Raw genomic sequence first — 24,924 nt, 5'->3', positions numbered from 1 at the left:
GGAATTACTGATTATGTTCTCTCCTGAGAAAAGTCCCACATGCACATTCCAACGTAATTTACTTGATTTCATGAAATTAACATCTATTCAATAAAGAGAAAAATCCTTTTGATTTTACTTATTTTATTTACTTTGACAGAAAAACATCTGGCCTAAGCGCCAGTCGATGAAGTGGTGGCCTCCCTTGCTTGCGGCGATGGATCATAAATCTTGTTAAAGAAGGAGAAGTCAGATTCAGTGCCATGTTGCGTGCCCTGAAAAGAAACATATTTAAATAATCTGATAAAAAAAAAACAGGATTCCTGTCACCACATCATGTTTACTTACATCTATTCTGCAGTCATACAGGTTAAACACTGAGTTCTGGTTAATCGCATCGTCATCGTTCACAAATAGCTGCTGATTCCTGACCACAAAGTACAATTGTTATTGAACATCAAAAACGAGCAATCATCATTAATGTGCACCTGCTGTTGAATCCCTAATCACTGTTGTTAAATTTACATTTTATTATGATTTTGGTTCAGCATAACAAAGACGATGAAGATGATGATCCCAGCAAGAACAATTAGCCCAACTGCAAGGCCAACAATCATACCTGCACACAAAGAGAACCATGATGAATGCACATTCAAACAGATGACTGTTTTTCCAATATTTCACTTTCTGAAAGACGAAGCTGACAATATTCAAAGATGTTCTTCTTATCAGTGAAGGCAGATAAAAGCACATAAATGAGCAGCACTGTCTGGTCATTGTTTAGTCAAATACACACTGTCCTGTGGAGGTAAACAACCTAGACATATATAACTATTACATGTATCAATTTTCAGTGTTTAGTCCTGTTTGATTTGTTTTAAAAATTAACTTCAAGCTGCCAAAATCAAATGATAAATATTCGTGACCCATTTAAAGTATCTTGATTTGAACAATTGGGAGTAAACCTTGCTTGGCAGTCTGTGCTATAAAGTGCAAAAGAAGAAAAAAAAAGAGACAGTGTCTGCCCCAAATATTAATGCAAGTAGGTGTTTTGCTATGGTCATTGGGGATAATATGTAAACCCACAAATAATTTGTCATTTTTTACATAAGAAAAGCATTTGCTGCTTCAACTACACGTTTCTTTTCCAGCTATTTATTAATGAGTGACTTATGTATATATATATATATGTATATATTGTACAATTCTTAGTTAGCGTATTGTCTGTCTTGTCTTAATGTTGGTTTATGTTGGTTTATAATGGAGCACTGTAACAAAAAAATAATTTCCCCCAGGGATCAATAAAGTATTCTGATTCTGATTCATTTTTCCACAGTACAAGAAATTATTTTCTTCTAGTTTTCTATGAAAAAAATAGTAAGACGTATTTATGAAGTATCCTCCGGTGGCCTACAGTTACCCTTATTGTCAGAGTGATCAATGGGAGGCTCTGTGTAGCAGCTGCCTGGGACGATGGTGATATCATCAAGAGCAACAACCCCACCTGCCATCCTGCCTCGCTGATACACAAACACAAACTGTGGCGAAGGAAAGAGAGAGAAGTTTAAAGGTTACATATATATCTAAAAAAAAACATGAAGCAGACTGTAGCGAGGCAATGTAGCTGTCAAATATATACTGCTGCCCACCTCTCAGCTCACACAACTGTGTACAAATCACATAAGAAGAATAAAATTACTTCCATGCAAAAACAAAATTATGATCCAGACTGCTTAAATTAAAGGGATTGGTATATCACTGTATGGGTGTATATGAGTGCTCAATTCCATGAATGAAGTCGGTGAGTCGCAGGTTTAACAAAAGAACTGCTGTAATGACAAACAATCTGTAATTTAAATGTAAATAAAGTCTTAAAGCCCATAAATACAAGTGCATTTACAGCATGTATGCCATCGCCTATAAATTCAAACGTTTGCTCCTGACATCTGTCACAATCCCCAGACAATGAAGGCTTTGAGAGAAAGTGAAATACTCAGCCACAAATTATATAAATCCTCAGTAAACCCATTCAAATACATAATCTCTTAAGTGCTGCTTTTAGTTTAATATTTCAGTGTTTTGTTAATGCTGAGGTTCATGAAGGGTTTGCATAAAAATCCTTGTCAGACCTTCTCTGCATAACTGACATTAACATTTTGTCCATCCATAAGTAAAATTATCATTAAATATTATAAAGAACCAACTGAGAAGAACTGTTACGCATCAAAGAGCAAAGTTAAAACACGAGGAGCAATCAGGTCATCAAATGTTCATCGACTGATAACGACAAAAGCAGTGCAATACACACGTCCACGTCGTGACGCTGAATAAGATGAAACTGAATAAGTCATAATTTTAAATATATACCATAAGAATATAATATTACAACTGTAAGTGTTAAAACAAATAAATCAAATGTAGTGATAATGCAGCAGTAATTTATATAGCAATTACTCTCACCTAGCACTCAAAGCCTTTTTTTTTTAACAGAAACATTTTCATATGATGTGGGGCCCTGGGATCCACATCTGAAAAGCACATAGTTTAAATGCTGAGTCACCAGGACCTGGGTTTGTTTACGTCCATAGGTACAAAGTGGGTAACCACTGTACAACCTATACATACCCCTATTATTATTATATGTATATATTTTTAAAATGGAGTAATTTTAGACTTCTAAAGTCAACTCCTGCCTTTGTTGACAGTCATCATTAAAATTGGCTAATGGGCTTTATCAAAAAGCAGTCATAAGAGTTTTTGTTCCAAATGTGTTACTTGTGTCCACCTGTGAATCATTTCTCTGTAATGGTAAGTAATCTGTAATGTAATCTGCTGCAATATAAAATCAACATTTCATTTTTCACTTTTATATTTTGTGTATTTCTCCACATGAAACTTATCACAAGCTCAGTAATACCCAAAATGCTTCATCATGCGTGACAGACACATTTGCCATCTGCCACTTTTCTCCCTTGTTTCCTGTTTCAGTCCACTTCAATAGGCCCACTTCATCACCACCAGCCTGCATTTTCCTGCAAGACAGGACGACACCCATTTATTTTATGTAATGCAGAAAATTTCATTAGTATAATAATATTGTTTAATATTGATGATCTTCAGACAGAAGTATTTACCTGTTATTTATATAGACACGGAGAGTCCCAACATGGTTTCCATACATGTGGTACCAGAATGTGAGACAGTGCCCTTGTGTGGAGGGCAGTAAAACATCACTGACCAGGAAGGATGAGACTCCCCACTCACCCACAAAACTGTCCACGTAAACATAGTGACCTGATGGAAACACAGCAAGCACATTCAGATTAACAATAGCAGCCAGTGTCATAAAAAACTGTGATTTCAAACAAGCATGCATATCAAAATAATGAACGACAAAAGAATTTCCCTCAGGATAAATAAAGTTCTTCTTATCTTATCTTATCTTATCTTATCTTATCTTATCTTATCTTATCAGATGGTATACTTCCTTTAGGCCAAACACAGTCTACCGATGACAAATTATTCTATATAATCAATTCTGTCTCTATGCGGAACCTTATTGGTGAATAAAACTGCAACAATTAATATTTATATTCTATTTATAATTAATCTAATTCATCTTTTTATATATCTGGAGTCTATCATAGACTCAGGCAACTAAGAACTCCTCCAGGTTCCTCCAGGACCAGAGGAGACCCAAAAGAGACGTAAAAAAAAAGTGAATGTTAGATTCAAGAACATCAGGTTAATGCAAACATTGAATAAAGTTAGCTCTATATTTGCTGCTTGTGTAAAAAGTGACCTCCTGCTAACAGTTTTGTCGTCTGGTTTACAGCTTGCTTCTGCATTAGGCATTGAGCCAAGTGTTTCATGCATGAAAGTTCAAACAGTCAGTGCTCATTTGCTATTTCTCACGAGCCAATAATTGTAAAGTGCTTTATTCCCACAATGATTCTTTATGAATGCTGCTTGAGTCACTCGTGCTGTATAACTGAACTCATGGCCAGAGATGGGCAGTAATGCGTTACTTGTAATCCGATTACTTTTTTCAGGTAACGAGTAAAGTAAGGGATTACTATTGCAAAAACAGTAATTAGATTACCGTTACTTTCCCGTAAGCACGCTGCGTTACTGCGTTACTAAAACCGTGATTTTTTTTGCGAGAATGTCTCATGACAGTGACGTAAGCGAGTGCGACGTTCGTGACAACAGCTGTGTGCAGATCAACAAAGGATAATATATCGAGTGCGGGAGAGTATGAGCGTGCAGCGTTTAAAGCGTGGAAGTACTGACCTTACTTTGAATTTTATTCCGTAAAAAGTGACAAAAACATTAGCGTCAGTTGTGCGTGGGAAGAAAACTTCTTTTTACAGCGAAAAAAACCCCCTAAACTTCCAAGCAAGCACTGAGTGCGCAACCACGTAATGGGAAATTCACAGAGAAACTCGCGGATTCTTCAACTGACCGCTGCGGCACACCTGCACCAGGGCAAACCTCCGCGTGCTTTACAGGTGAAAATAGAGCAACAGGATTGCTAGTCTTTGATTTTATTTATTTTCTGCTGTGTTTCACTTGCATCTATTTGAAAGACTGAGTGTAAACACAAAAAAATATTTTATTTTATGTTCTGGAATGTGCAGAAAATAGGTTTAAATGTTAAACTAATTTCTTCCAGTCAGAGAATTTTACAAATAATTACATTTTTGCTTGATGCATAAAGTTAAAAGGTTAAAACTAATAAAACAAGTTTTAAATAGAGACTTTTCCATTTGATTACATTTTGTATGATGGATTATGTAGAAAAAGTAGAATTGGGCTGACAGATCTATTGCTTTATCACCTATTCAGGTTGTAAATCGTGCTTTTAAAAAGTAACTAAGTAATTAAGTAATTAATTACTTTTGAAAATAAGTAATCAGTAAAGTAACGGGATTTTTTGGGGAAGTAATCAGTAATTAGTTACTGATTACTTTTTTCAAGTAACTTGACCAACACTGTTCATGGCAATTGTGTTTTTTATGCATCTGTAAAGTCTACTTTTTGTCTCTATCCGGTATAGTTACTACCTTGTGTGGAATTAGTAGTGTGATCCACACTGGGTCCTGTATGTGGGTTCGGGGAACCACCACTGCCACGGAGCCAGTCTCCCTGGTCGACTCCTTCACCCAGGTTGCTCCAGCTACACATCGTGTCCTCAAAGTCACAAAATCCACGAGGAGGACACTGATCATCAGTCAGCTGTACATCATCAATAGCCATGTCCCCCTCCTGTGTAGGGCCAGCCTTCACACCTTCCACCACAATCTGAGACACAAAGCATGTACACCAGATTTTAAAAAATCTTAGTGGAAGAGTTATTTTAGTCTTATTTTATATTTTTGTATCATTTCCGTGACACTGCACTGTTGTACACTCAAAGTACTGTTACCAATTAATGTGCCACAATTTTTGTCTGCCCAAGAAAATAAACTCTCACAGTAATATGTGTTTATGCAGTTTTATGTGATCAGGTTTTGAAATATTGGTCTTCTGTTTTTTGTAGATTACTCTAATTCACCACATTATTACCAGGAAACACTTTAGTGTTTTCGGAGAACAACTAGTGCGTTTCAACTCCATTTTACAAAAACAACAGACTTTTTTCTACACAACACAAAGATTAAATGAAAATATGACACCTCTTACATTATTTTGAATATTTACAGATGTTGTTTAAACACAGTCAAATTAAGCAGCATATCAAAACAACATAAAGGAAATGGCTTACAAATATATACAGTTGTAGAAATGAAAAAAAAAAAAACACTCCCAGAGTTTACTTGTGTAACAATACCACAATGTAGTGGAAGTGAAAGTACAGTGTCATCAAAAAAAAAGAACAACCTCAGTGGTGAGCAATAATACTGATTATGGGGACATAATGACCCACAGCAGGGTTAAACCTGTATTAAAATGTACTAATATTTTATAATTACTGAATTAACAGAAAAGCATTAACTATGTTTTATATTAGAATAAGGTGAAGCTCATTTAACTATTTATTACTTTTTAAAATAATTCAATTACTGAAGCTAAGTTGTTTTTACCAGTAAGCAAAGCTGTTGAAAAAATATAGAATAAAAACAACTAAAATAAATATATTTCCCCCTGAAATGCCAAAATTTGAGTGTGAAAAATTAAAAATGTATTTAGACACTGTACTGCTTTTTTTGTTGTCTGTGCATCTATTTGTTCACACATGTTTATTTATGTAACTGTTTTTGTGCCTCTGATCAAGGCACTGGTTTACAGCTGGAGCGCTGCCCTCTGCTTCTGTACGTACTGAATACACAAAACTAATTTTCTCACTAGACTAAATAATGATGACTTAAATTGCTCTGTTCACTAGTTTGGATGGATCTTTGTGACTCACTCTGTAAGGATGAAGCCGAGGCAGAAGAGAAGCCTGAGCGAACCTCCACAGAAGGCCCTGGTCTCCTGTCTGAGAGAAAATCAGAGCTTCCTTCCCATCTTCACTTTGCTGGTAAACATTTAGTGTCCCCATTCCTTTGCCATACATGTGGTACCACAGCTGCACGCAAGATCCTTTGTCTGAAGGACAAAAAAACCACATCTGAATCCCCTGAACTGTTTTGGCCCTGTTTGAACGCAGGCCCCTGTCTGCATTATATAAAAATACTGCTGAGTCTCTCACCCGCTGGGTACAGAGGTGAAAACATTGCAGCTTTCTGGCCAGCTCGGTCAGTAGACGATGAAGGCAGGTAGAAGTAGTGTCCCGTAGGTGTGCTGGTGGTGTGGTCGCTCTCCGGTCCTGTGTAAGGGTTGTGAGTATATCCCTGATGTCTGATCCACTCAGAATCACCGGCTTCTTGCTGCTCCCAGTTACAGCTCCCATCCTCAAAGTCACACAAATCTGTACAACATTATTACATTTTAACTTAATCTGAGGACATTAGACATGACAGTTTTTGATTAACACTGTAATATCTGTTGCAGTTAATTACATTACTGTCTGCTTGTTAGCTATATGTGCTCCCTGTGCATTGGATAAGACTAGTTCTGCTGCAGTTTCAGTGAGCTGCTAAACTATTATGTATTTTGGTCAGAGAGCTCCTGTTTGAAATCTAATAGAGCAAATGAATGAAATTGGAGTCTAAACTTAAGTAAACATCTCTTTGGAGCCTAGGGGTGGATGTTGGGATGATGGAAGTTTGAAACATCAGAGAGAGATGCAGCTGACAGAGGAAATTTGGCAGCTTCCTCACAAATTTTGGAGGGCTTGTTTTAGTATCTGGGGAGAGGAGAGTGTGAGGCAGGGCAACTTGAAATGCCCACGTGAAGTACCTGGTATGTTTTTATACGCTTATTGCATCATTTTTTAAATGAATACTTGCAAAATGACTATTACGCCCCCATTTAGCATTTTATTTGATCTATACAGCTAGTAAACTGAAAAGGAACAATATAATTACTTCACATGTGTAGCAAAAATAGCAAATAACAGACATTAATGTGGTTGCTTGGAATTTTTATCATTTTCAGCTCCATTACCAGAAACAGGACATGCTCCAGGACTCAAGGAGATGTCATCGATGGCTATGTCTCCAGCCTCTCCCCCCACTGCTGCCTCCAGAACAACCTGGTGGACTTTCTGCAGGTTCACATGACTCTGAACCTGCAGCCACTCATCTCCTTGGTTTCCTGATTTTTGCCACACCTACAGGAAAGACAGGATGTTGATTCACTCATCCCAATAAGGATGTGAGGAGGATTTTTGCAACACAGTGTTATGCACTGAAAGTGTGCATCTTGCATTCATTATGCCATGCATTAATGTGATTTTGCAATCAGCATTTCACAAGAATGTGAAAAGTATAATAACACAGAGAAAAACACAGTGGAAACAGCCGCAAATATTTCTCAATCGGCCACACAGACGTTTTTTTTCCTTTTTTTTCCTTTTTTTTCCTGCAGTAAAGGGAAGTAACGTGTCCAGACTAAAACGGCATGACTAACAAAAAGAAAAAGAAAAAAACCTAAGTGGCCTTCTTAAGGCCTCTGCCATATTTTTTGGCGTTCACTGGATAAAACAAATTGAGAAAATGACTAATTTCATGCATATTTTTACCAGAGTTTTCTCTAAGGGATCAGATGTTTGCAGGAACATCTTGAGGGAACCCACAGTGGCTCCAAACATGTGGTACCAAAATGAAAAACAGTATCCTTCTTCACCAGCAGGTGGAAGCAGTGAAGACTTCAGCTGGGCTGAATCACCCTTTATGCTCGGTGAGGAACTCTCGATGTAAAGGTATTTCCCTGTGAAACAAAAACAAGACAACTTCAAGGTCTCAACCTTTTAATAAAAATAAATTTGCAACTTATGTCCTAAGCTTGCATATGTGGCATGTGAGGAGTGATGCTCCACTTTCACATTGTGTCACACTGAGCCATAAAAAGTTTAAAGAGAGAATTTTAGAAACCAAAATTTGAGAAATGCTAAAGGTAAAAAGAAATAGACATTTTGTAAGACTATAATTTTATGTATCATGCCACTGCTTCAAGCAATACAATACTACTTCTTTTTGGTTATATAGTCCCAAAAACTAAGCTAATGTTTATAACAATTTATGAAAACTCCCCAGTTAATCAATTTTAAGCTTTAACTGTGGAATTAAGATGCACCATCTTGCAGTTAGTCTTGCAGGATTTGTCTTTTATGTGCATTCTGCCATTTTGTGATGGACATTACTCAGTCTGTCCTGTTCACTCAGTTCTACTTGTTATAATGTCAACAGTCAATTTGCATTAATGGTCACTTGTGGTTACAGTGGCTGATGCTCAGCAAAGGTTACAAAGGCCAGCCTTGAAGGACACAGGCATCTGGCACTTGCATAAATATACAACAATATTGTGACTAGCATAATGAAAGTTTAGCATGAGGTAAAAGGACCTTTGCTGCTGGTGTGGTCTCCTGCAGGCCCGGTGTTAGAGGTTTGAGTGGGACCTGCCCCGCTAAGCCAGTCCAGCTGATCCTCAGCCCCCTGAACCCAAGCACACAGACCATCTTCAAAAGAACAGCCAAAGGACGCCAGAGCTGAGAAGGGAAGGAAAACAAAAATAATCCTGGAAGTCTGAACATGGCACAAAAATGGATATAAAATGATACATGCACCACACTCATTCCCCTACCTCTCATGTCATATATTCACTAACAGTCACTTTGAATTAACTTTATTTACCTGGAGGTTGGTAGGATTTTTCACAGTTTAGGAAAGAGATATCATCCACAGCAACAACATGAGAAGCAGCTGCATTATTCACGCCACTGAACAAAACCTGGTGACAAAAAATGGTCAGGCACTTTTTAATGATTAGTATTTATTATTTATTATTATATGAAACTCATTTGTTCTCATTGCTTCCCGTGTACATTTTTCATTGTTGAGAGGAGGCAAAATCAAACACCTTATAAGGCTGCTGGTGCAGGCCGAGAGGCAGATGCTCCGGGCTCCAATGAGAGACGGTGCTGTGACTACGTGACCACAAGATTGCTTCACTCCCTCCAGCTTGCTGCATAAGCACTCTGAGTGACCCAGCGCTCTCTGCACTGATGTGGAAGTGAAACCTGTGTGTAGGAAAGAAGGAAGGAAGAAGCAGAGAGAGCGTTGGATTGGGAAGACACTTGCATGGTAGAAAGAGGGGAGGGGAGCTTTGAAGCATTGAGCAATTCATACACGGACATATCCATCAAATATATCCATCAAAATAAACAGATTTGACGCGATCATTTGTCTGCGCATCACTGCTTACCGAATCTGGCAGTAGGGGGACGAAGGAGACAGCGGGGGACTCTCGAGTTGAGCTTCACTCTGTGTAGACCCCTTACTGAAATTAACTCTCATGTAGTAGCCTGAGAATAACAGACACCTGGTGATTAAACACGCTGTGAAGTGAAGCTATGACAATAACATCAATGAACTACTCAATAACAGCCACCTGTGTCTGCAGTGTGATCAGTGGGTGGCTCAGTGTTGTTACTGGCTCGCTGCCTCTGCCACTTGCTCTGTCCATCGCTAACATCAGTCCATCGGCACTGATCATTCTCAAATGTGCACGGACCTGAAGGGTTCAAATCAAGATGTAACACTGCTGTGGAAATCACTCGCTCGAGAGAAGTAAACCACTTTTAAAAGATTTTGTGTTGTATGCAGGTGCGTCAGTCAAAGGAATTTCTGCTGATAAAACAGTCACAATATTCATGGTCATCATGGCCAAAGAAAAAACAGGTGCTGGGCCCAAAAAAACACAAGCCTCAAAAGAAAGAAGAGCATAACTGATCCAGTTTTCTCCTGTTAAAGGCATACAAGAGGTTTTGGTGGCAATTACAGTGCTGTGAAAACGTTTTGCCCCCTTCCTGAGTTCAAAAGGCAGTTTTGATGATTTCATTTATTAAGGGAATAAAAGCTATGCAAACCTACTAGTCTCCAATATATGAAAAGTACTCACCCCTTAAACCTAATAACTGTAAGTCACCACCCTTGGCAGCGAAGCGTTTGCGATAACTGGCAATGAATTGTTCACATTGCTGTGGAGGAATTTTGACCCACTCTTCTTTGCAGAATTGTTATAATTCAACCACATTGGAGGGTTTTCTAGTTCAAACAGCCTATTTAGGGTTATGTCAAAGCACTGAAATTGTCATCAAGGCTTACAAATCACAACACTGCATAAGTGTGCGAGGACTTAAATTTCTTCTTTCATTGGCGCTGAAATTGCACATGACCTGTTTGGGGATAAGTGTGCAACTCATTTCTATGCAGAGTCCATCTGTATCTGATTTCTTGCGCTTATGAAAACTTTCCCAACTATTCCAGTGCTTCTTTTTTATACAGCACGGCTTAAAAAAATGAATATTTGGCATAAAAAAAGCCTGAGAACAAAACTATATTTATACAGTGGATAAACACTGTAAGTAAGAGTGAAATTTCATAATACTGTTTGGTAATATTTACGCTACCATATTTACTGTCAAAATGTAAAAACACTACTCATAATGAAATTCAGCAGCACCACAACATGCAGGCTTTAAAATGGGATGAATAAACCATTTTAACCATTGCAAAGGAGGAATTTTTTTAAGGACTGTCGTAGTAGGCAACATTAGCATTTAGAGGACTACAGAAGTGTATTTTATGGCAGCGTTACTGTTTTAAATGACCTCTCCAACCAGCCACATTCAGGAAAAACAGTGATTAAATGGATTTTTGCCACAACTTTGATAATAAAACTTTTTTCAAGACAAACTTCTTGCTAGAAACACTGAATACAATATGCAGCTCTCACCACAGCCGGCTTCGTCTTCCCCCTGCGGGCAGTCTAGATGATAGTCACATTGTAAGGTAGCCAGAATACACACTTTTCCTGGTGACTGCCAGCAAAAAAACTCATTATCCTGCATCAGGAAAAAAAAGAGACAAATACCCACTGTGTATTTAGACTTGTTTATAATGGAATGATTTATGTTTCCTAAGTTTGCTATCACAGAAATAAAGTCAGATTCTGCAGCTTACCTGACAGGGGTTTATTGGAGCAGTAGAGGTCAAGTGTGAAGAAGTGGGTGTGTTAGAGGTTGATGGTGGGGCAGAGGTCGACGACAGGTCAGGTAGCTCGCTGTTGTCGGGGTCAAATACACAATCCCTGGAGAAAGATACATCGTCCAGTGCAACCAGACCTCCGGGACCGTCGCCGAGCTCATACCTAAAGACAATCTGAGGATAAAACAGAGATTAGACTGTGGCCTTTTAGCTATAATTCTGCCAGGGAGCTGCTCTGATACAACACATAATTATATTGTACATATAAGAAGTATTCATTCATCTACAGATACTTTCACTTTTATGCAAAGGCCTCAACAGTCTTCTTGGTCTTATAATTTCAATAATGTCTGTAAGCTTCAGGGATTTAAGGCTATTATTTAAGTTGATGTCTAACAGCATTTATACACATGAGGCAGTGGCTGCCATTCAATTAACTGCTTGTGTCCTCACTAACCTTGCTGCTGGTTGCGGAGGACAACGTAACCTCGGCTCTCTGCCAGCTGTAGCTTTGTGATGCTTCCCTGGTCCATAAAACTCTGTCGTCACTACCGGACCGTAGAGTCCTGGACTGTGCAGTCAGTCGGCCTGAAGCATCATTCAGGCTGAAGTAGAAGAATCTCACCTGAAAGTATTACAACAGTACCGTGAGCATAAAAAGAACGGGCTGACGAAAGGATGGTGTTTGCTAAAGAATTCTTGTAGACTCAGCAACCTGCAATTACTCAAGATAAGAATCAGAAAGGTAATAAAAATATGTGTAGATAAGCATTGTTATTACTGTAGTATAATTACAGAAGTGTTCAGCAGTTTTATTTGTACTGTGCCCCATAAGTGCTTCATATAGATGCTATTAAATACATCAAAGGTTATTATTATTATCTCCTGCAGTTTGTCAATCTGTCAAGATTTTGCCCCCATCAGCTATTACTATTATCTGTATTAATGAAACCACTGCAGCTTATTAAAAGCTTATTAACTGCCTGCTTTTTCTCCCCATTTGACATTTTGGTGATTTTTTTTTTTTAGCCTAAAAAACACAAGGTGGTGTTTTTCTGTAAACAACACTTTAATTTACATACAGTAAACTCACTTTGCAATTAAAGCTGGGCAATAAAGTTTTGGACAGAATCTCTGATGTCTCGCCACTTGCAGTCAGGTGAGTTCCAGGTATAATGTAGTGACCTGTTTGGATAAGACGGAATTGAAAACTAAAATAAATCATAGCATTACTGATTCAAAGCAAAGATAATTCAGACTTTAACTCTTAGACCTGCATCAGAATTTTGTGTGTGGTCCCTGTGAGGTCCGTGGTGGGGCCAGGCGTCCTCTCCTTTGTGATATGTCCACTCAGCTCCGGGTGTGTCCACATCGCTTGCTGCCCAGGAACACAGACCGTGTTCAAAGCTGCAGCGCTCCAACACACCTTGTAGCGCTACGTGATTAGCAGATAAAGAAAGAAGTGAATAATTTAAAAAATAAATGTAATTAATACAAAAATTCAGTTTCCAAGTACAAAATCTACCACTGAGCATTTTTCTTTTCTCACCACAGTTGTTTTCATCAGACCAGTCCCCACAATCATCGCTGAAGTCACAGACATGGTTGGTGTCCACACACACGCTGTTGTTGCATGTGAACACACCCTCAGGACACTGAGGCTGTGGCTCTAATAATAATTTTTAAAAAGATAAAAAATAAATGTCCAGAAGGGACAAAATAGTAAAGAGGACATCAGAGCGCACAGGGTGAGCAGGTAGCCTACCAGGCAAGCTGCAGTTGGTGAAGTCCACATCATCAATAGCGATGTGTCCGGGCATATCGAAGGTCCTGGAGGCCTCAAACAGGATGGTGAAGTCCTGAGGTATTCTGCCAATCGTTACTTCACCGTGTTGCCATGAATCTCCGTGGTTACCAGATAACCACCACAGCCTGGTGGTCCTGGATCCCTCCTTCAGTAGCACGTTCAGCTCTTCTGCATCTGTTGATTGATTGATTGTTGCAAAGGTTGGAATAATTTTTTTGAATTGTATTATTTATTTATTTATTTATTTGCTGAAGACATAGATCCTATAAACATACCCTCCCCATACATGTTGTAGAAGAAGTGCAGTATGCAGGTGGTGCTGGCCTGTTTCATAAGGGGACTCTGGAGGGTAGCAGGGCTCATTGGATCACCCCGGATAGGTTCCACTGCCATGTACCAACCTGGACACGTCAGATCAGAACCTACTTAAAACTGCTGATTGTCTACACTTATCTCAGTGTGAAACTGCATAAACACAAGTGTTGCTAAGACTGTACAAATTGTACAAAAAGACAAAAGCCGGCTGAGATTGTAAGAAGAGTCCAGGTTTAGGAAAAGTAATCTGAGACAGTTTGATTTGACACTTGGTGTAAATGTATTATTATATCTTTAGTGTGTGTATTTGGCCTTGCCTAGATTAGTGCCCAGAGTGTGGTCTACGGATGGTCCTGTATTCCCAGTAACGTTCCTTCCTCTCATCCACCGACACTGGCCAACACTGATGTCCTCCCAGTTACATGTGCCATTCTCAAACGAGCAACCCGCAAACCCCAAATCTGTTTCATTAACTGTGTCAAAAAGAAAACAAAATATTTTGTGTAACTTGCTTTACTAAGAAAAAAGGGAACGCAACAACAAAAAAAAAAAGAATAGCTGTACCTTGACAGAGGCCTGGTGTGAGACCAATGTCATCAATGGCAATGAATCCTCTGCTAGTCTCTGCCTCGATCAGCAGCTGTTTTTGAGAGAGCATGTAAATATGTATATAATATTCCTGGGTTCTAATGTAACAGCTAAATCTGTTTGCAATACCTGGAAAGGTTTGGATGTCTCTACAGACTGAGAGAACTTGCTCCAGCTGCTCTCACTGCTGTTACTGTGGAACATCAGATCCTCGTCTGACGGCCCTGAACGTATGAACACCTGCAAAGTCCCGGAGTCGCTGATGGACAACAGGAAAATTGTTTTAGTTGAGAGAGAGAAAAAAAGAGAGATTCTTGTTAAAAACAAGAAATGTACACTTTTCATTTCCAAAACTAATACTGGCATCTTTCTGCTACAGGGTTAAAAGGCTGCTGGTTTCACTGTTGGTAGTGCAACTCTTTTTGGAACAAACTGAACTCTGCCACAGAATATTCTCAGTCTTGCACAAAGTAAAGCAGGTGATTCACGAATACATGACATTTGTGCACACTTCTTGAGGAAGTCAGTGAGGAAACTACACAAGATAAACAGGATAAAGTGCAACCTGATTTTTTTTTGCTGACCTGTTGTCCATGTGGTACCATAAAGTGAGACAGGATGTGGTGTCTTTAAGTTGGATCCATTCAGACACTACCTGTGCAACACTGCTGTGACTTTGGTTTGGTGACGAGCTCAACAGGAACCAACCTCCATGCAAAAAGAAAACAAAATTCACACAATAAATAAATACAGTTAATATTTAATGCTGCTCCTTTTGTTGTTTTAATAATTCAGACTTGGGGTACACCAGGATAAATGTTAAAAGATTAAACATATTAGTTTCTAATGATATTAATGCAGTTGTTACGGTTTAGATATTTATAAATAGAGAGCATCTAGAATTTAGAAACATTACATGTAGTCAGGGAAGAGGTTAGGTCAGCAACAGGACATAAGTCAGGGATAAAAAAAGAGAAGTATGTTTCAAGTAACTATGTTATGTCAGTTAAAAATTAACTTCAGTTCACATAGATCAGGTTGCAACATCATCAGGTTGCAACATCAGCAGTTTTTGATTATAATTAACTAAGTTTCAGATGATTCACACCATCTGTCACATTTTGAAACTTCAAACAAAGACAAAATGTTCACTGGGAACTGAAATCCACACCATTGGTTGACTTTCTGAGTGTTTAGCTTTAGCTATTTGTAAGGCAGATAAGAGCAGTAAGGGTGAGCCTAAACCGTAACGCTAGTGTCAGCTAGAAGACATTTAAGTAGTGCAGAGCTGATGGGAATCCCAAGATTCACCACTTTAATATTATACATAAAATATGTAAGCAAATAAAAAATGTTGGTCAGTGCAGTTTTAAGGATTTAAATGTATTTTAAATAAGTCTGAATACTGTCTATGCCAATGCGGATATCAATGAAAAACTGAGCTGTCAGCCACTAGAATTTGAACCAAAATAAATACTTTCTAAACCAAGAGTGGTTTCTTGATTGTTTTATTCAATATGCACAAATATGCAAAATGTGCATGCAAATCTCCCTAAAAGGCTCAAAAAGCTGATATCATCAGACTAAAATGCAATGGAGGTCATATAAATCCTTGTAAGTCCTGTAGCAAGTCTTGCAAGACGATGGAAAACCAACCCAACATGTAAGAATCTTTATCCAAATGTATCAAAGAGAACTGTTGGCTTATCTAGTTTTTTTCCCCTGTATATCACATTTTTGTGGCTAAAACCTTGACTCAGTAATCCTTGTTTAAGGCCGTACCCTCCGGGGTCTGAGTGGTATGGTCTGTTGGTGGACCGTGGAAGCCTCCTCTGGCCAGCACCCAGTCATGTCCGTCTTCTTGGAGGATGTTGACCCAGGTGCATTGTCCAGACTCAAAGTCACAGCTACCCGGAGGACTACAGGCTCCGTCCCTCACAGAAAAGTCATCAATTTTCACTGTGTTATTCGTGCCATGCACATGAACAGCCTTAAACACCACCTGATCAAGCAACACAGCTGTTTTAGGTAGAATTCCCACAGAAGATAAAGAAAAATACAAAATGAAACATACTGGAAGAATAAGACTGTCTGATTGTCAGAAAAGAAAACAAATGCTTTTACATTGAATTTTGTAGGTGATGACACTGTGACCTCTGCCACCTCCCACCCTGTAGAGAGCCCTCCAGTCTGCTGCCAGAGGACATCACCAACTTCTGCGCTTTGTCTTATATGGATAGCGAGGTTGCTAGAGGAGTCTGTGGGTAACCAGTACCTAAAAATAGTACATTTACATTAAATGTACAGTAAAATGTGCACCAGTCTTCAACCTCCAATTGTAAATCTGTGATGGATCTTTGAACTCACCAGAAGCGCACACACATTTCTTTAGCTGAAGGTAAATCTGGTGTGAACAGCTCAGTGATCTCATCCTGTGTAGAATTTGATGTTACCATCATGTAGAAACCTATAAAAACAAAATTTGTTTTTTGACAAAAATGCAAAGACGACTGTTGACTGGGACATTTCTGAGAAACGATGACTAAAATCTGAGGCAGAGAGCAATGCGGCTACTTTCAGAGAATTTGTTGAACTCATATGACTGATTGTGAAAATCAGCTTATGGCAATTTATAACATTCCTGCTTCAGTGGTAAAATATTGTATTGTATTATATTGTCTGTAACAGCCGTCTAAGCTTTAGCTGCCATCTAAAAGGTGTCAAACACTGCAGAGGATTAGCTAAAAGAAGAGCCTACAACTCGATAATCCTGCAGGCCTGTTAAGTAACAAAATCCTTTTTTAAAATAGAGTTGTATGAAATATTAGATATGACACATCAAATACAGATGATTGGATTGAGTAATAAAGCTATGCAGTATTTTCGCATTAAAACAATGTGTTACATTATACAACATACTCCTTCTTGATAATTATTTTACAAGATGATGAGTCGCATTTTTATTGTGACTTATTATTGTAGAGCTCTGATCCACAAGTTGATATCAAGGGACAAACTTAGGACTTACAATATATTACCATTATAGTTACAGCATAAATATTGTCCTGTTGGAGTGAGACCATGACTGCTCAGCTCTGTTAATCCCGCATTGTGCAGTGGCACTGTGCCACAGTTCAGCACTCACCATTCTCAGTTCCATATGTGTGATCCACATGATGCTTTGTTCCTTTTCTGCGAATCCAGCGACCCAAATGACTCACATCATTCTCAAAGCCACACAAGTCCGAGTCAAACCCACACGCATCTAAATGATGTTTAAAACAAAAAGGTTGCAAAGTTTTATTTTATTTATTTATTTGATATTGATTTGATATTATTTGATGATAACTGAGTTAATGTTTACATACCGTGATTACTGCAGGCCCCCTCTCTAACTTTAACATCATCAATAGCAATGAATCCTTGACTGCTGGTGTCTCTTTGACCACTAAACACAATCTGTGAATTAAGGATGATGCAAAGTTTAATGCTGCCAAAGTGCTACATTAAATGTTTCTGAATTAGAGACATTTCTATTCAGAGTCAGAAGTTAAAAAATAACTTGAAAATTGACTGACATTTTTATGGCAAGGTGAGGTTTACCTGTACTATGTCATTCATGCTGAGGGTTACTTTCGCATTCATCCACTCTGGATTCTGCGTTCCCCGACGAGTCCAAACTAAGACTTCAGATGATTGCTAGAAAAAATTATGTAAAGGAATGTAAAGAAATCTGAAGATGATATAAAGCACAGCCTGAAACTGAAGGTTCAGTTGTGTTAAAAGGGTTACATACTGTTTGAACCAGCAGATCCAGGTTTGACACTGAAGGCCCGAGCATGTGATACCAGAAATCAACACAGATTGGTGATGCACGAGTAATGACAGGAACAGAGATGACTGCTTTTTCACCATCCTTAGATCCAAATCCATTAATAAGTAGAAAGAAACCTTGATAGAGAAGGGAAAATGGATGAAGATGAGAATAAAAGGCCGGACTGTTGTGAAAACAGGAGAATACTGTATAGGCAGGGTGGAGTGGATGGAGATGGGTGTCAGAGGTGACAGAAGCAACAAGAGAGAAAGGAAATCTTTACAAGTTGGTTGTGAGATGTATGATGTAATCATGTATGGTTTGAGATGGTGGAACTGACAAGAAGACAGGAGGCTGAGTTGAAGGTACCAAGATTTTCACTGGGAGTGATACACGAGATTAGAAATATGTACATCAGATGGATGGTTCAGGTTGATCAGCTTGGACAAAAAACCTAGAGAGGCAAGGCTGACATGATTTGGACATTTGCAGAACAGGGATAGTGGATATATTGACCGAATGGTGTTGAATATGGAGCTTCTAAACGGGAGAATAACAGAAAGAGAAGTAGTGATGTAGTGAAGGATGACATGCAGAAGGTTGATGTGACAGATGAGGATGGTAAGGACAGAGTGAGTTGAAGGCAGATGAGACACTGTTGTGACCTCTACAAGGAACAGCCAAAAAAAGAAGAAGACGAAAGAAAGAAAGACTTTCTCTAGAAAAACAAGACGAAGGATAATTGGGTATCAAAGTTGTTCATTATTTTTCAGCTAAGGTGTGTCACTAGACTTCTGTTATAAATGCACTGCTTCTGTGCTTATATTAGTGTCAATAATGAATACCTTCATTATTCCCAACAGTATGATCATACTGAGGTCCATCCCATGGTCGCTCAACTGGAAGTCCAATACTGAGAGTCCAGTTCAAATCATGATTGGCCTCCTGGACCCAGTTACACAGACCTGTTTTTACAAGAGAGTATTAAAACACTATATAAGTACATGAGCAGGAAAGAAAAAACTGACATACTCAAATTGAGAAAAATGCATGTAGGAGTGGTTACATATTCATATCTATAATATTTTAAAATGTTATAGATAGATCATATATAGTTATAGTTATATAACTATATATGTTATAGATCATATATAGTGATGGATGTAGCCACTGCATACTTAGCGACGTCATGTTATGAAGCCCGGTGTTTTGAACTGGGCATGGAGGAGATGGGATACCAATAATACCAACAAATATTGTAAATTCATTTATATTTCTTTATTGTTCATTGAGCTAAGTTGTGTCCATATATTTCAAAGTCACTGATGATTAAAAGAAAAACACAATGACAATGATTATGAGCTTTTAGTTGTGGAAAAAGCTCTTAAAGGTCATTTTATGTCTAACATTTTCATTATCATGACCATGATTTGTAAGCTCTAATGCCAGTAATCATAAGAACTTGAATGGCATTTCCTTTTGTAGCATACTATTAACAAATAAAGCTATTTCTGCTAAATTTCTGGTAAATTTCGCACTTTTACCTTCTTCAAAGGTGCAGTCCATGGCAGAGGCAGGAGCACTGGTCATGGTGGTGGTTGGGTATGGTGTAGTGGTTGGAATGAGGTCATCACAAGACATGTTCCTGATTATGTGAACGTCATCCAGGGAAAAGCTGTCATCTGTTGAGGCGGGACACCTGGCTTGTAAAATAATCTGCGATAAAGAACAATAGAAGTTTAAAACTCTGCGCTGATTTATCATTGGTCAATATTTTCATGAGAAAATCAACATCAAAAATGATGCAATTCTTACCTGGTGAGGGCCTGATGCGCTATAATCCACCCTGTCTCTGATCCAATTGTTATTAGAAAATCCACTTGTATTCCACACAGCACGCAGTCCAGCAGGCTCATTGACAAACACCGTCAGTGTAATGGCTGAAGGGCCTGGGTCATCAAGAGAATAATTAAGTGTTATTTCTTTGTTTATACTATGTTTGTTATTAGAGGTTCTCTGTTTGGTTCTTAGTTATGTTTACTATTTATGTATAAGTTATTTAAAGTTTTATTATTATTTTAGTATTTGGAGCCTTTATTTGTTTCTTCATTATGGAGTTTATTATTTCCCTTACTAGTTTCCCTTTGTTTCATTCTCCCGTGCTATCCCTTCTGTTGAGGCGATGCTTAACAGAGGAGTTATTTCTTTGTCTCTGCATTCATTACTGGTTATACTTTATTAATTAGTTAACTCTTGTGCCTGGTTTTGTGTTTTGCTCCCTCCCCTGCTGTCTTGACTATTTGCAGCTGTGACTTGTTACTTTGGTATTTCCACCCCCCTTCATGTGTATAAACAGTCTTTCCTCTCATTTTTCTTTTCCTAGAGTTGGTTGAACAACTTCAGTGTGCTGTTTTTGACTTTAACTTCAGCCTCAATAAATGGCTCTGCCTCACTTGTCTGTATCGGATCCATGCCTCAATAATCAACATATGACAGTTTATTTAGGGGTTTAAATAACAGCTGAGAATGGATCACAACGACAAGGAAATAAGGTAATAAAAACAAGAGACAGCAATTTTCTAACACAAAGCACCACTAATGATAAGACTTTTGTTTGGGTTTTTTAATGAATGTAAGTGAAGATTCAACTGCATGCTAATTTGCACACAAATGCTTTTGCTACTTCAATTTATGGCTGCTAGTAGTTACATTGATGCTATTATTTTGTATCCCCATTTTTCCTTAATGGACACATGTTACTACAGTAGATTCACTGATCTCTTGACAGGTTGAAATAAATTTTCCACTTACAATGTCAATGTTGACAACTGTACTAAGATCTGGATTGAGTTTTTTCATGACTGGCATTGGACTTACACTGTGTAATTAACACTAACATGGCGTGACTGACATTAATGTTGGTAGTTTCTGTCTTTAAGTTATTGTAAAGTTGATAACTATTCATGTTTGACTGCAGAAAAGCAGACCTTATGTTGTTCACACCACATATTTGCAGATAATAAGATAATAAGATTAATATAAAGTAAAAAAAAAAAACTGTACTCACTAGTTGATAGCCATGTTCCAACATAGTGCCACATCTCCAGACAAGCTTGGTCAACAGCTGCCATTGATTCACTCTCCAGTTGGGCAATTTCTTCTTTATCAGAATCGGATGCCATGAAAAATGCAAAGTGGCCTGAAAAACATATTTATTTTTTAAAAAGTGGCATCTTCTGACATTGCCTAAGAATTTGAAGGATATCTTCACTTATAGAGCAAATGCTATAACAGTAATATTGAAGTGAGCCTGTAGTTAAAGTACATGTGTGACATGTAACTTACCTAAAGCAGATCCTGTGGTGTGGTCTCTGGGTGGAATCATTGAGCCATCACTTTTGCTAGAGAGCCAATCCCACTCGACTCCAAACTCTGGGGGAGGATTGTTGACCCAACCACAGAAGTCCCTCTCAAAGTCACAAAAACCTTCAAAGAAATACAAAGACACATTATACAGCTGGATACAGACAGTGTAATCAAATCAAATCAATCGAACAAATAAACACTACGATTGATTTGTTATCTAAAATCTACAGTGGCTACTTACCCGTCGGAGGACATGCATCATTCAGGACTATGAGGTCGTCAATGGCAATATCTCTTCTTGGTTCATCCCCAACTATCGCCTCAAAAATCACCTCGAATTCAAAAGCACAAATGTCGTGTCATAGCTCTGTCTTTTACATGACATCCTTTAAAGTATAATTGCTAAAATGATGAAAGTAAGTGTTTTTTAAGTGTTTCATTATCCTTGAAATATGTAAAATGTCTATTTTTTTTAATTACTTTTGACAAATTGCATCAAAATAGTAAAAACAAAGACACAAGGAAAAAGCCATACAGGAGAAAACATAATTTAAAAAAAATCAGTTAATCGGTTATTGACATCAGCTAATCGACAGTGGCAATCTTTATAGATATATATATAGTATTAGATGAAGTGTAACAATATTGTGCCAGAGGAAAAAACCTCAAAACAGTATATATTTTATATTATATTATTAGACAAACTACAGGAAATATATACAAATGACATAAAAAACAAAAAACATTGTGTTTATGTGTACATACCTGATATGTGCTATGAGGACTGAGAAGTGTCACTCTTCCATGCCTCCAGTGCTTCCCCTGATCACCTGCTCTGGTCCAGAGCTGGAGGGGATCTTCATGGCTGTCGGGGGTTTGAAGATACACATTTAGCTCTCCCACGCCACTTCCCTCCATGTAGTACCAGAACAGTAGGCATTCCCCCTTTGAAGGGGTAGGCTCGAGCACCGCGCTCGTCATTGCACCTCTGGACCCCACAGGATGGCTCCACAACTGGGCGCTCAGGTAATAACCTACAAAATTTGTGGCGTTATCATACATTCTGCTTTATTTTGAGGACATGCATAGTTATCTTTGTGCACAGGTTGCTTAGCTTGGAAAGGCACCGTGTTTATTAAATCACTAACTATATCATGTGTGACAATGCATCATCCTCAAAAAAACATTGCAGGTACTTTCAAATAAGATCAAATATTTCTACTGAAAACGTATCATGTGCCAATAAACACAACACATGCACTGCATCTCTATTCCTGCCTTAAACTTCAAGATTGGAAAGGAAACAACAAATACTGACAATAAAGTGGACTTTGGCCTTGATAAAATGTAATTCATTCATACTCCCCAGAGGATGAATCATATCACTTCAACTGATCTACTGAGCTTTATTCCAACAACACAAAACATTTAATATATGTGTGGTTTTGAAAATCAACCGTATATTGTTATTCTAAACATTTGCATACCTTGATCTGTCCCCAGTGTGTGATCCACTCTGGGGCCTGAAGAGAGGGCTGGTTGGGACTCTCCGGTGATCCGGTCCCAGCTGAAGTTTGCAGATTGGTGAGGCAGCAGACCACAAAGGGAGCCCTGGAAGGTGCACTCTCTCTCTGCTGGACAAGAACCATTTTCGCCGCTGAACACCACTACGTCATCAATGGCTATGCTCCCTTGTTCACCTCCTGTAACAGCTTCTATAATAAACTGGAAAACAGGTATACATCAGATTTTGTTGCACAAAATATTTTTCCAGTAGTATTTCTTGAAAAAGATTTTGCCAACAGACAAACAAACAAGCTATTACAATTACAAAAGCATCAGTTATACCTGTATTGGTTTGTCACTGTTGAAGGTAAGATCAGCATAATGCCATTTGTTTCCTTGGGTGCCACTTCTCATCCACATAACTGTCTCTGGCTCACCAGAATGCTTTGCAATAAACTTGAGTGAGCCTGATGATGAGAGAACAGAAATACATTTAATGTATCTCAATTCTTTAAAATACATATTGTTATCTCTCTGTGCATTTAGATAAAATTTGCCTCCAAGTGCAGTTAGGGACAGCGGTTCACGTACCAATGCTGTTGCCAAATATGTGGTACTGGAAACTCACACAAAGCACTTGACCCGCAGGTTGAGGAAAGCTAATGAGTCTAGCTGCTGATGAGATGTTTAGGTTTCGTTTAGCTTCTATGAGCATGTAGTAGCCTGCAGAAGAAAAACAAAACACAACAGGAGACACACTCAGAGCAATCTCATAAACTTTGAAGTGATGAGTGAGATGCAAAAGTCAAGTTATACACTCACTTGAATTTACTGCAATTTGTAATAGATGATACATAAATCTTACACGTGAGCAGATATTTAAGATAATGACTGCGTTATTAATACTACAGAAGATCACATGACCTAAAAGACACATCAGAGGCCATGCATAGTACTCTGGATGGTTTTATAGTTTACTTAAACTGTGTTGCTATATAGTTTCATGATTGCTTTAATATTATTTATTAATCACAATATTTCAATCCATGTCACCCAGGAAGATCCAAAATATTAAACCTATATGTTAATGCTCAGTAGGCTACTCACCATTCCCAGTTGGGCGATCATATCCACCTTTACTCTTTTCCCACAAGAGACTGGCTCTGTAGTCATGGTACCATGCACAGGTATCCTTTTCAAAGTCGCATGAAAGGTTGTCTGTACCTCCAGCTGGGATTTCCCCCTCTTTACAGTATTCAAAGTTGATATCATCCAACATAACATCCACTTTTTCCAAAAATGAAAGACTGAATGAAAACAGTAGCTGCAAAAAGAAAAAGAACTTTACTCTTCATTTGTTCTGAAAAGTCAGTATTAAATTCATAATCAAAAATTAGAAAGTATTTTTTCACCCTTATAAGAGAAGATTACTGCATTTCTTTGAAGACACCCCCCACAATCTCTTAGTTATGATTGCAGAGGGTCAGAAATGAAGAAATGGTTCCTTAAACTCTCTGTACTGTTTGTACACTGCTGCTTTTAAGTACAGTAGGACATTACTGAAAACATGACACTTTCATCTTGCCATGAAAACACGGTTGAAACCCTGATGTCATCTACTGGGTTAAAACAGGTTCCAGTATAGCTGAAAAAACCGATGGATGTTGACATTTTTTACAAGTAGAAAAGATGTCTATTGGGTCCATACATGACAAAATGAGAAGAATAGATTAGATTACTAAATTAAAAGAATTAAAGGCATATTTTTTAACAATGACAACTACTTTGGTCGATACGTCAGAACAAACAGCCATAAAATTAGTATTACTGTAATCTCTTTTTTTAATAACACTTTAGGTCACTGACATTCATGTACATCTAAATTTTGATACATTTGTTGCTTTGATTAATGGAAAGCATCCAGATTTTACCTGGTTGGCCTGTTTGCTTAAGTT

The 24,924-nt window shown here is 38.1% G+C and overlaps 1 protein-coding gene across 2 annotated transcripts; it reads right to left on the bottom strand.

Annotated features, from left to right (window-relative positions):
* Positions 1–152: 152 nt before the first annotated feature.
* LOC146367840 (apical endosomal glycoprotein) lies at positions 153–13,758 on the bottom strand. Of its 2 annotated transcripts, none has more exons than XM_084912811.1 (24): positions 13,656–13,758; positions 13,339–13,554; positions 13,123–13,242; positions 12,847–12,999; positions 12,667–12,758; positions 12,031–12,198; positions 11,550–11,747; positions 11,323–11,431; positions 9,976–10,098; positions 9,790–9,889; positions 9,445–9,604; positions 9,219–9,315; positions 8,930–9,073; positions 8,108–8,295; positions 7,531–7,696; positions 6,674–6,892; positions 6,392–6,570; positions 5,046–5,283; positions 3,114–3,273; positions 2,897–3,011; positions 1,400–1,517; positions 505–598; positions 328–406; positions 153–254 (listed from the first exon to the last, which is right to left on the bottom strand). In XM_084912811.1, the coding sequence occupies exons 1-24, from the start codon at positions 13,741–13,743 to the stop codon at positions 153–155; spliced, it is 3,426 nt and encodes a 1,141-aa protein (XP_084768937.1). In that variant the 5' UTR covers positions 13,744–13,758. The 2 variants fall into 2 exon arrangements, with proteins under 2 accessions (XP_084768937.1, XP_084768938.1); XM_084912812.1 differs by having other exon boundaries at positions 12,847–13,008; positions 13,656–13,743.
* Between the last annotated feature and the right edge of the window lie 11,166 nt (positions 13,759–24,924).

Source organism: Perissodus microlepis, chromosome 18 (genome assembly GCF_051167445.1).
Source record: "Perissodus microlepis isolate ML-2025 ecotype Zambia chromosome 18, ASM5116744v1, whole genome shotgun sequence".
NCBI lineage: Eukaryota > Metazoa > Chordata > Actinopteri > Cichliformes > Cichlidae > Perissodus > Perissodus microlepis.
The sequence above is the reverse complement of the archived record's forward strand: the minus strand, read 5'-3'. Positions and strand labels throughout refer to the sequence as shown.

What these genes read in the sequence shown, in the direction of transcription:
- LOC146367840 (XM_084912812.1), bottom strand. Translation starts at nt 13,743, where the DNA reads ATGAGCCCTGCTACCCTCCAGAGTCCCCTTATGAAACAGGCCAGCACC. An exon ending in ATCCCTTAGAGAAAACTCTG is followed by an intron (nt 7,697 to 8,107) that starts GTAAAAATATGC and finishes TCTTTCCTGTAG; the next exon opens with GTGTGGCAAAAATCAGGAAA. An exon ending in CGCATGATGAAGCATTTTGG is followed by an intron (nt 1,518 to 2,896) that starts GTATTACTGAGC and finishes CCTTCGCCACAG; the next exon opens with TTTGTGTTTGTGTATCAGCG.